Source organism: Lissotriton helveticus, chromosome 4_1, assembly GCF_964261635.1.
Source record: "Lissotriton helveticus chromosome 4_1, aLisHel1.1, whole genome shotgun sequence".
NCBI lineage: Eukaryota > Metazoa > Chordata > Amphibia > Caudata > Salamandridae > Lissotriton > Lissotriton helveticus.
The window spans coordinates 926329230-926342382 of NC_136063.1; the positions used below are offsets into that span (position 1 = coordinate 926329230).

Sequence of the window (13153 nt, forward strand, 5' to 3'; positions counted from 1 at the left end):
TATTGCAGCTCTGCAGCAAAATCGTCCCCCAGTAACCAAAAAAATGCCCACAATGCGGTAAAACGGTCCCCATCCATCCGGCCTCCCGGGAAAATGCCCGATGCCCGCTACGGCCAGTCTGGTCCTACCACTCACCCCTTCATCCCTCTGAGCACTCACTCATTCATCCATTGATGAACTGTCCCTCAGGGAGAAGCTTCCATCGCGGCAGCAGATGCAGTAACACAGGGCTCAGAGGCTTGGGGGTGGGGGGGTGCAACAAATCCTGATTATTGCTCTATTTTACAATTCCATCAGCAGCCAAAGAGCCAATTTCCTTCCTTGCACAAGAGCCCATGACACACTGACTACGCCACTGCTGTCACCCGATTAACTCATGCAGTCACTCATCCATATATTCATCCATGCACCCAATTATCAATCCATTCCCCCACAGTCGCAGCCGGCATGATGCGCGGGTGGGGGGGGGGGGCAGGGAGTCTTGCGGGGTCGCATGGGGAGGAGAGAGTTCATTTCTTTTTTTTTTATGTTTTACTTACCTTCGCCTTCGTCTCCTTCTCGCTTTCTGCTCACAGGAAGCAGAAGCAGGCAGCCTCCCTCTCCTCCCCTAAGCCAATCACAACACTGCAATGGTAGCGTTGTGATTGGCTAGGACGCTGTCCATACAGGCGTGTATGGGGAGGCCGTTTTCACCATGCAGCCTACATGGAGAAAATGGGAGAGTGCTCATGACTGGTTTACTGGCTAGTCGCCGTGTACTTGACACACGCTCTCGACTGCTGTTTCACCGATACTTTGGTTTGAACTCGGTGTACTTACCGGGACTTTAATTATGCCCACCTGGTCTTCATTTTTTATGTGAAGTGACAACCTCACTTTCGAGGAACTTGACCAAGTCTGGCGTATGGCTCTTGGACTGACTATTGAATTGCTCCTTTACTCTAAAAATATAAACTTATCTTTGCCCTGATGAAGTCTGTTGGCAAATAAGCCTGACTAAACACGTGTTGGCAAGACCTTTTGACTTCCTTTTGGCTGAGAAAATTTCAAATTAAGAACTGTGGCAAGAATTTTCTTTGGTTACCCTGTGGTTGAAAAGAAATTAGAACAGTTTTACCCAGAAGAAACCATGAAAAAGAAACAATAATAAAGAGAAGAAAAGAAACTCAGTATTACTGAAGAAAGTTTGTTATTGATATGTACATTGATTTGTGCTAGTTTTGCTCAGGTTGGAAACTATGATTGTGCTCATGGCCGACCAAACAGTCAGCGCCCATAACATTGGGCTTGCCACTCCTCCCTGACCCGCCGGGGAACATCCAGTACGACGCGGTGTTTACACCGCACTACCATTACAATGCTGGTTTTACAACGCAAGTCGTTACCACGACTTGCGCTGGAGGGCGCTCTGGGCTAAGGAATAGTAGATTTACTATTGCAACACCTTCCCTACTGTACGTAGGCTGGTGTTGGAATAGTAAATCTTACTATTCCTAAATCCAGCACCCTAAAGCGCAAGTCGTGGTAACGACTTGCGTTGTAAAACCAGCGTTGTAATGGTAGTGCGGTGTAAACACCGCGTTGTATTAACATACAACTGACCCGCCTGCCCCCAATCAAACCCTTCTTCTGATTACTCGCAGTACGAGAAGCAGAAACATGAAATGGTATTTATACCATTTTATGTTTCTGCTTCTCGCACTGCGAGAAAGCTGTGGGGTGACGCTCTTCCGCCCCCTGTAGCATTGATTTATTCTCACATTCATCCATCCCTACACCTTCGGATTCACCATTCGAGGAAACAACAGTTTCTTCTTTTGCTCATGAAATAAGCCAGGCCGACTGACTTTGACAACGTGTGTTGCAATTTTTGTCGCTCCGTCTCTATTCCTTTACGTCCCTTTTGCACCTTCAGTCAAAGTGCGCTCCCCTCACGTTGGGCCCAGAGAGCACGGGACACTGCCGTTAATGGCAGCACTTCCCATTTAAATGGGCTGGCAGATTTTCGCAAGAGCAGACGGAAGCCGCCGCTGACAATATGTTGAGGGAGCTGCTTAAAGGAAATCTCCCCTCCCTTCCGCTCGTGTCCCGCACTCGGCGTCGAGGCTGCTCCGGCTGAGCTTCGTTCGGTTAAAATGCAGCGCCTCGAGGAGGAGGAGGACCTGGCTGCCCTGGAAGAGGCCGGTGACGTCTTCTGTGAAGGTAACTCGCCGTCCATGTGTTTACCCTTTCTTCGACTGCTGGTTTCTTATTGCTGTTTCGTCGAGCTGTTATTTTTTGTGAGACGCATGCACGATTGATGTGTGCTGCGCTTCGGAAAAGACCACTGCCTCCGGATGCTGTCGCTTCTCTCGGTCTGACAGCAGTTGCCTTTGAAATGAAACTACGTGAATGATGTGTAGCGGAGATAGGCGCCTATTTGACACTTTTGGCAGCGGCAAACTATTCACTTCACACTTAGGTCTACAGCAGTATTACGTGCAGTGACGTAACACAGAATGATGCTCCCCTCTGGCACCTGCAGAATATGATAGGGGGGGGGGGGGGTCGGGCTCAGAGCCCCATCTCTGACACATATCCAACTTTAGGCTGAATGGTGCCCCCCTGAGGGCGCCACACACCACCGCCACAGTGGGTGCTGAGGTCTGCTTTACGCCACAAATGATGCGTTTTTTACACGTTGATGCACTACAGTCGCATTGTAAAATATGTATCGCCTGATTCTCAATTACACCTTCACATATAAGATCAGTTTACACCCCTAAATGGCCTGAATATTAAGTCAGGTGCAGAATATTCAGAAAAAGTGAACGTGCGCACTTTTATCTATTTACTTTGTGTAATATTTACTCTTATCTTCGGGAGAAGTTCATTCTTTTCTCGTGGGGCAAAACGCTAGGAACTCCACCAAAGTTGGTGACGTAGAGGGAAGGATGTTCTCCACAGGTTGAAATGTTTTTCTTTGTGGAAAAAAAGAGAAAAACGAGCCCTCAAAAAGATAATAGGCCTTAGCAAGATGTTGCTGTTGCTAATTGTTTACATATTTTATTGCAAGCATATGGTTCAAAAATGAAAAGAAAGAACAAAAAGAGAGCATACCACAGCCTGAACGTGGCAGCCATATGTTTTCGAAAAACAAGTAAATAAAAAAATTAACTGTTGCATTCGGTTTTAACAGCACAGTGGCGGGTGTTGCCTAGCAAGCTGGTGTATTTAGGGCAAGTATAGAAACCTCTTTGAGCTTTAACACGCATTGCACGAAAATATGATACTTATTGGTGCAAAGAAATGCTACTGTTGGCTTTGAATTACTGTAACCTGAAGATATAGTTTATACACATAAAGATTCCACAAATTTTAGAAAGTATAAGAATTTGAAAGAAACCAGCATTGGCAAAATAAATAATTTGATCTACCAGCTGTGGTACTGAAATTAGGGGTGGGTGGAATTTGCGTAGTTGCGCTACGCAAAGCTTTGCGAAAGGGTAAAAAATCTCCACGAGCATGCAAAAGTTCTGCGAGCACGCGGAATTGCTTGTTCTTCCCGATCGCAATGCTTTTTTCCTGTTCGCAAACGCTGTTTGCGTGCTCGGGGAGAAATATCTCGTGAACACGCATTTTGAAAGCGCGAACAAGCAAAAAATTCCACCAAGCCGCGGATCGCAAAATTTTTGGCAATTCCGCGTTCTCCGCAAAACATTAAATTTCCCAAATTCCACAAGCGGAACAGAATCTACCGTCCAGGCCTAACTGAAATCCTCTTCTTTTTGGTGGCTGTCTGCATGTGAACTGCGAAAATGCTGTCACTCACAGTGCAAGAGAGTCAGTTTTTAAAATGGGCTGACAGACAGCCCTATGATGTATGCAGTGCTGTGGGTGAAGCAAAATTTGAATGACTGTCCAACAGGCCAATGGTCAGTGAGGGCTGATCATAGCCCCTCTTTCAATAACAGGTATCTCAGTAAATTGCTAAAACTCAACTCCTTATCAGGCACCTTTAAAAACAAACAGACTCACTGTCCCTTCTTGTTCTTTCCAGGCCCCTCTGAATTGTGTTATTCACAAAAGCCTCCCAGAAGCCTTTCAAAGTCAGACATTACCCAAACATTGATAATACGGCATCTGCCGTATTCTCTCAACACTTTATGTGCTTGACTATTGATGATGCAAAAAGAAGAATTGATGGACAGAATGCAGAACAATGTCATACATTCACCCCAGTACAGAGATCTGGGCCTAAATCCATAGTTTTTTGCTCACCAAGCCATTCCAGTTTGGACCCAGCCATATGCAAATCAGTCTTGACCCTGCTCCCCATGGGAACAGTCCAGCCCGAACTGCCTGGCCAGGTCCTCCCTAGACTGGAAACAAGCATCGGGGTTTCATGACTATTGATGATGGGCAAACCTTTCTAAGTTTCTTTAGTATCTAATATAGCCAGGATATTGTGAAGAAAAGTATTTATCTAAACTACTGGCAGGCAGACCAACTCATGAAGTAAATAAATAGATGCTTGCTATTTACTCCTTCCAGCATTGGCAAGTTATTCCTCCAAACACAGTCTGGTATATCCATCTTTCAGTCTGGTATATCCATCTTTCAGTCTGGTATATCCATCTTTCACTCTTTATGTTCTTGCCAATACCACTTCAATATATATGTCTTCCCCTCGAGACTTACCTACATTTGATTCTATCTCCTAACTTGTAAGTCAGCTGTAGCACTTCATGATTTCCAAGCCCTAGCCAACCGTCAACTTGACAATATTTAACCTTCATTGCTATATCTGGATGGCTTCCCCCTTTATGTCACAGCAAAAACTTCCCACAACTGGGTCATCGCCCTTTCCAAGAAAGTCGCCATCAATGCCCACAGTACAAGGTGGGCTTAGAAATATTCCATTGTTACGTATTGGCTTTTGCATTCCCATACAGGTGGTAACTCCTGTTACCGTACATTTGGGAACCATGAGTATTGCGGTAAATATTGCATCCCCAGGATATACTTCGGCAGGTCAAATCTGCTGCTATCTGTCTGGGGAAAATGCCTGGTAAATACCAGAGTATTTACCAGAAATGCAGATTTTAGTGCAGTAAGGACCAAAATGTGCATGGTATTCCGATTTTCAGAGAAAATCTCGTACTTGGGTTGTAATTATCGCACCTGTTAAATTCGGATCCTGAGGAGTCGGACATTATCAGGTGCAATATATGTCGCTCCCTTTACTGGGCAACTCATAATGAGGCATAAGTAGCTTGAAGAGTGCACATAATAACGCACTCTTTTGGGAAGCTTGCCAGTTTAGAGTTATGCTAAATTGCGCAATGTTAGTTAGGAACTCACAGGCACATGCATCAAAGCTTTTTGCGATCGCAAACGGTGCGAATCGCAAAAATCGGCCGTTTGCGATCGCAAAATCAGCTTTTGGGATGCATGAAGGGTGAAGGCCCTCACAATTTGAGAATTCGCAAATATTTGCGAATTCTCAAATTGCGATTGCATTTAAGGAATCGCATTTTACGGTTCCTTAAATGCAATGCATGAAAGTTTAAAAAATAGCGATTTCGCAATTAGGGGGAGCAAATTACCATGAGGTTGAACCTCATGGTAATTTGCGAAAACTTTGTGCATTTTTCAAAGTTTCATGTTGTGCACACCCTTAGGGCATGTGTGTGCACAACATATGTGCATAGATTAATTTCAGGGGTGCAACAGGGTGTCCATTGGACACCCCTGCACCCTTAAAATCGCATTCTCAATTTGCGATTCGCTAATTGCGAATCGCAAATTGAGAATGTCTTCCCATTCATTCCTATGGGCCTCTAGGCCCATAGGAATGAATGGGGAGGTATTCGTTAATTGCGACTGGCAATTTGCGAGTCGCAACTAAGGAATGTTTAGAAATCGCAAATTTTTCAGCGATTTCCTCATGCATAGGCTTTTGCGATTTCTTAATTGCGATTCCTTAAAAAGCGCAATTAAGAAATCGCAAAAGCCAACTGATGCATGTGCCTGTTTGTGTTGTACACACTAGGACTAGGGAAAAGTATCAGAATATGTACATTTTGTCCACGAGGATCTGTAGGAGTTGTACGTCTTGATTTTAGGAGTGGTACATCCTGGAATGTTCTTTGGCCGTGAACTACAGGCCACTCCATTCGAAACATATCTGGGGCGAGGTATGGACGGGGGTACGTCCTGACACGCATCTGACTTGCACACTGTGTTTCAAAAATGACCCTTATTTTGACTCAGTGCCAAGGGAGCCTTTCTCAGAGGACAGAGGAAGAGCACGTTATTTACCTACGTTTGGCAAAAGCCTTTGCGTGGCGCAAAGTAAGCTCAAGCATTACATGTATTTTCTTGCGCAAAATTTCGCTGCACGTGTATCAGCGCAACTATTACTAAATCTCGGTAACGGTCTCTTTAAGACTGCTGTGGCTCTGTTATTAGTGTCTTGAACCGCTTTAAGCAGTTCGACAGGTGCTCTGGTATACCGGCAGTGACGTATGCCGTCAGTCAGAATGCCAGGCAGTGTGGGCATTTTGTTATGAAATTGCTGTTGAGCACCTGTCAGGGTACCCACCACTAGACCGTGTCTTCTCTCACCACTTCTCTCCAGGGAAACGAACCTTTCTTGGTTTCATTCAGTTTAACAGTGAAAGAGTTAACATGCTATCCCCCTACCCAGTGTGTGGGTGTTTGTGTGTGTCAAGAACAATGTGTGTGACAGTCACAGAACTGTTACCGTGGCGACTGATAACTAAAGCAGGCGTCTTTGGCATCCGCCTATGCTAGTATGGAAAAAAGAGAAATGTCTTGAAGAACCCAAATGTATTACTCACTTACATGGCATGGCAAATACTTTTTTTTAGGAGGCTGCGCCATAAAATCTGAGGTATTTGCCATCTGTACCACTCGACCTATTCAGTGTTGCCGTGGATACGGCATAGTTCCAGACAAATGGTAACAATAAAATGGCTCCCAGGATAAATACTATGGGGCACACGTTCTCGTTTGATTTCCTGTACTCGTAAAATCTTGCCTTTGCTTGATGTGTGCGTTTTATTTCTTGCCACCTCTGTCCTAGCACTGAAGGTCTCGCGGATGCAGCAACCAAAGGCCTAGGAAGGATGCTATTCAAGGATATTCAACTCCCTCCTGGGCGGGGCTTTGCAAATAAAAAGTGCCTGATTTAGTTTAGCGGCAGGATACTGCACTTGTAATGAGGCAGACAGGATAACGTCGCAGTTGTGATGTACTAACCGGTCTGCCAGACTCGAAATCAGGCCCTACGCAAAGAAACTTGAAATGAGCCTGCCACAGGGCAAGATGGCAGTATTGGACCGGGACCGGGCTTTAAGGGGGATGAAAAAACTGGAGGGTCTCTCAAAGGGGTGTGGTCAATGTAATTAAGGGCGTGGCATAAAAACACCGTAAGCTAAAAATCTTTGTTCTTGTCATTGCGTCCAGATATATGATACAACAAGTCACATCATACCAACAAGTGAGGACTATTGGCTTTGTCAATGGTTGCTAGTTCCATAAGATAAATAAGCAGCAACTATGGCTTGTATATAATAATGAAAACACTTCCACTTAAAGCCCTGGTGACACCACGATGATGTTGCTGCTGCAGAGTTTTAAAAAGAGAAGGGAAAACCAGAGAGAAAATTACTCTCTTTAAAGGATTTCCCTTCCTCTACAATGCTCACCACGCACACATGGATGTGCCTGCTGTCACTGCAGTCCGGGAAAAAAGGACCGCCCATTCCAGGGCACAAAACAGAGCCCGATAGAGACCCGTTTCAAGGCCTCCTTAAAAAAACTGGTGGGGCTCAGACCTGGTGAGACCCAGCCCACTTAAAGCCCTGGACAGGGCTGATTGCCTGTGCCTCAGACCCTTCACCAATAGAAGTCTAACTGTAGCCAGAGTCAGTGAGGGGTGTAGGTTCGGGGGAGGTGGGGGGTTACACCCCCTCCCCAATAAATGGATTTTCTGATAAATAGTTGGGTACAAGTGTTTTCAGTCAGGTTTGGTGAGGTGTCTGTCGTGGTTCACAAGGTATTTTTATGTGCACACAAACGCACACACACGCTGGTCCTCTGTTTTGAAAGTCTTCAAAAATGTTGGTTATTTTACAAAATATTGTGTTTTCTCTCACTTAGTACCCTTACCAATCCGCATTCATCTCCCTTTCCACTACTTCTTTACCCCCTCTCTTGTGGCCTGCTTGTCATATGATGTATTTTAACATCATATGCCAGCGTGATTGTTGGAAAATCTGAAGCTCCGCCCCCCACCCCCAATGTTACTGACCAATCTACACCCTGGCAGCAGGCAACCTGGATGTTTTGGCACTAAAAAAATAAACCTTCATACTTCCTCTCATTTGTTTCTTCAAATTATGTGTATTGTGTCTCATCTCCCAAAAATAGTTGATATTTGTCAATCATATACTTTGATAGGTAATTGTTCTGCAAGGCATGTTGAAGTTGTTAGAAGGAAGACAGTAAACATAAAGTGATTGACTTAAAGTTCTGGCATCACATCAATTGCTTACTCGCCTCCCTTAATAAAACTGATAACACATTACATCCAGTTTGACATAGCTGCCTGGCAGTGGCCATGTCCTTGAATTTACACATTTTGGTAAAAATGGCAGACGAGATAACAGAGATATCGTTTGTTGTAATGCCACTGACAGCAATACTTGGATATGTCAAGGAAATCCCCACACCAGTCTGACGACTTACATATTCTGTTGTTGATACTACCTAAAATAAGGGTACCAATGTCATGGTTGAAAGGCCCATTACATAAATCAGGGGACTGGTTACAAGGATGCAATATTCTATATTGATGAAGTAGATTCACAAGCTTCACTCCAACCTGCATCTAAGCAGACCATGCAACATCTGAGGTGCCTTAAAATATTTGGAAAATGATAAAGTCATTGGATAAGGTATACAGTGTACAGTCAAAGGGGCTGCTTACGATGCGGGTCGGACAACCTCAGAAGCTTTCCGACCACAGTTGGAGGCCTTCCGACCGACACAGTTGGTTTGCGGTCCGACTGCCGAATTACGATGTCGGTGGTCAGAGCATGAACCGGCCGGTAATTTTGACTCAGTTCCAACCGGCTCTCGGAGTCTTTGGGCCAGTCGGAACCGCACCGAGATCCACTATGGACGGTGTTTCCGCCATCGGGATTACGATGTTGGTTTCCCACAGCCTTCCTGTGCCAGCCTTTCTGACACAGAAAGGCTGTTGGAAAGTGACTTTAGGGGCCCCTGGCAGGGCCCCCTTGCTTCCGCGGCCTACAGTTGGTGGCCGAGGGGGTACCTAGGGTGCCTGCCACAGGGTGCAGGGTTTTACACCCCCCCCCCCACATTTCTTTATGGGAGCCTGTATTACGGATGGTTTATGGCTGTTACACAATCTTCCCTAGAGAAATGTGAGTATCTGACAAAACAGTGTTCGGTCTCATCGTAATCAAGTGGTTTGAACCGTCGACCGGAGGTCGGTCAGTCCCGGGACCAAGACGATGTCGGTGGGAGGCAACTCCGACCAACATCATAATAAGCCCCTTAGAGTATAATATAAGAAGATACTAGGTGGTGGAAACTGAAAATACCCATATATTTGTTAAAAGAAATGCCCCAACACATTTTGGATCTTTTACTAGTAGTTAATAGGATGACTTATTCATTGTTAAACTATCACCTTTCTCTATACACTATTAATGTACAGGGGGGTGATACTTGTCAGCCTTGTTGTAACCCTCACGTCTACATGAGATGTTAACTTGTTTAAATGTGATATATGAAATGGAAATATTATGGTACTAGTGTTTCCATACAGTATTGTGAGTGCATAGGCTGTAACAAGCTTATCTGAGAAATTTAAATCGATAAAAAAAGGAGGACAATAATCAAGCCGCTCAAACTGGTAAATGCCTAAAGGGGATTCTCTTAAGTTGATTTCAGAGGAAATCTTAAAGGGTATGGTTGGGGAACCTGGGTAGCATCTTTGCTTTTTGCAAGCCTGGAGTATCTAACTGTTTTAAAGCAATGATTTTGGGCCTGATTAGCGGTGGGTGTTGTCTGTGGTGTAAATGAAAACACTGTGCGGAAACCACAAAAGCTGCAACACACTGAGAAATGCAAAACTGTCAAACAATTCAACTGTTTTCTCGTTTAAAACATATAAAGTGGGAGCTGTTATCAATGCCAACAAAAGTGGAGAGTGGGTGGAGTGGGTAGAAGCCCAGCTGTATGCTTTATAGATTGCTTTCTGGTTCCTAGGCAACCAGCGTTTCCATCAAATTTCAAAAGGCACGTGTACCTTGTGCCACGCGTGTAGACTTTGCCAGCACTTGACGCGCATTGCAGTTTCTGTCGCTTTCCAGCCTCATTTCGATGGACAATATGCTGGCAGTGTGGGCAACCTTCACAGAAAAAGTTTTAACACCGAAGCTAAGTTTGCTGGTGCAAATACACTGTCCTTTCTGATCTCTTGATGAGTATCTGTGCATTTACAGCAACTTTGTCACATGTATCTCTGGAGTCTACTTTCTCCATTAATACAGGAAGAAGAGGTGTATAGGACCTGGCAGTTTTGGCTGGATTAATCCTATTGGAGTTGGACCAACACTGTTTTGGATATGGTTGCTCCCTGTCTGGAGTGGTGTAGCAAGTTACATAGCAATGAACTGGATTGTTGCCCAAGCAATTGCCAGACAAGGAGACGTTTGAAAGCATTCCACCCATCAACATAATCATGATGCCCTAAGTGTGACAGGTATGCCTAGACATCCCATGCTTGCTGTGTCATAGGAACCAAGCTGCACTTCACTGGTGAGGCCCAACAATGCTCAATCTATTCTGGAGCTGCAAGTGTTCCCATTCACAGGGAACATTGCTTGCGGGTTGAGATTAGAGCAGGACTAAGAAATATTCGCCTCCCTCCTCCAGACGCAAAGACATTAAGGCAACACCATCGCACTTAATGACTCTAAAAATAGGACTTTCACATGCATCCCCCCATCACCTACTAACACCACTTCCTTCTGCACCACTGGCCAAGGCACATTCAACTAAGACTACCCCACCCCCCCCGTTTTCCATTATCCCAAATACAACCACTATTGCTTCATTGAAGATTGTATTGTTCCCACTTTATTGGATACGGAGTCCTCCATGATGCCCTTTGATATGTATTATTTTGCTGCATGTTGAGTCATGATAGCAATCTGAATGCTGATTTGTCGATATCTGTAAAGTCTGGCCTTTTCTTATTCTCTGAAATAATACATAAAGGATTTGCACATGGCTGCTCCCCGGCTGGAATGAAACAGTGGGCGAAAAAAGATGGCCTGAAATGTGGCCCTGTAGTATTGCCAGTAGTTGAGACTTTTGCAAGCATTCCACCCATAAACTGGTTTACCCACTCTTTCCCAGATATTTTGTTCTCTGCTTAACTTTCACAATCTATAAATCACTTCTCTGGATCCTTCTCTTCTTCAAAGCCATCACCGCTTATAGGACACTTTGAATGACCATTGCGTCAATCTTCACATTGAATCGCTCACCCGGAGACTAGTGTAAACACAGTTTGGTCATGTTATGGGATTCAGGGCCTCTCCACCCAATTGCAAGACCGCAGGGGCATGGGTACACTCATTCTTTATAAGGGTGGGAGGTGTTGGGTGGTTTGGGGGACACACTTTTAACAAGATGCCACTGGAGCTCAGACATCATGCATAAGCAACATCTCACATGCTACACATGCAATGATCGGAAAACCTACCAGTGGTAAAGAAAACTCAAGCTTTACTCGAATTAAATCAGATCTAATTTCAAACATTCATCAGTTTAATTAATTATATTGTACACCAATGTACATGCTAAGCATCATTCAATTCCTATATTCCATTCTATGGCTGCCCTATGAAACAACTCCAATGCTACCATCCCATGACGTGTACTCGATGGTGCGCTCGTAGGGCTGGAAGCTGCTGCCATGACGTTAGTGGACACCAGGTGGTCTTTATGGTCCTCTATGTTGACATGGGTAGCATTTCATGATTCTCCCTTGTTGAATATTATGAACAGCTGTCCCAGTGGTATCAATATATGTTAACTTGGCTATATATTGCTCTCTGTTCTGCATGAAGAACAAGACCATTGCACTGGAAATTCATTGGGTGGAAGTTTGACAAATGGATTGGTCTCCTTGCATCTATTAGCGTGTTGAGCTGACTAAAAGCAACCAAGGGTCAGATTTTCTAAAAACACATGCAACGCAGCGCAGCACCCAAAGAGGCTGTGTTGCATGACCGGGAAGGAGCAGGAGAGCACCATATCTAAAGAGATATGTCTCTCTCCTCCCCTTTCCCTAGCGCTGGTGCTGATTTCAGCTGCTGTATGCCACGCACACACCTTCACGCCATAGCGCTAGGCTGTGTGCGTGAGACTAGCAGAGGTTTTTTACAGGAAGGGTACCCTTCCTGTACAAAATACAATTCCTAGACAAGTTTAAAACTTTGCCCACTTTGCATGTACAGTGCAGCACGCATGCAAAGTCAGAAAAGAAAGGAGAAATAAAAACATTTCTCCTGTTAGTGCCTCCTTTGAACTGGCGTTGACTTTTGGCGCTAAACCCTGTCTAAAATTCTTTGTAGATAGGGTTTTGCCTCAAAAGGCATGGGTGGTTGCATAGGAATGCCACTGTAGCACCCATGTAATGCCCCCTTGGGGCTAAGTAACACAAAGCAGTGCTTTGCAATACTTTTTGGGTACTTTCCAGCACAAAACAAGTTTTGCACTGGAAAGTAAATTTGTGACGCTAACCCACTGCAAAATGTTTGAAGATCTACCCCCAAGTCTGTTGAAGATCCTAGATAAGGACACAGTCCTTCAACTCTTCAGGTATCTCCTTAAGGTGAGGAGTTCTTCTCTCCAGACGTCGCCTTCCTAACGGAAACATGGATGAACGCTTCCTCCGCACCAGACATCACCATTGCCATCCCTGAAGACTATAAGATCACTCACAAAGACCGTACCAGCCACACAGGAGGAGGAATCGCTATCGTCCATAAGAAATCTATCCGCATCTCAACCAGCTCTGACACCAACCTCGCCAACTCCG

General features: G+C 44.8%; 1 protein-coding gene across 2 annotated transcripts in view; it reads left to right on the forward strand.

The window, feature by feature from the left end:
- The first annotated feature begins 2060 nt into the window (after positions 1 to 2060).
- The window catches only part of RIPOR2 (RHO family interacting cell polarization regulator 2), a 612501-nt gene continuing 601408 nt past the window's right edge, over positions 2061 to 13153 (forward strand). For both annotated transcript variants that reach the window (XM_078687528.1, XM_078687531.1), the window contains exon 1: positions 2061 to 2202. In XM_078687528.1, the coding sequence (XP_078543654.1) occupies positions 2136 to 2202 (67 nt within the window). In that variant the 5' untranslated portion in view covers positions 2061 to 2135. The remainder of the gene's footprint in view (positions 2203 to 13153) is intronic.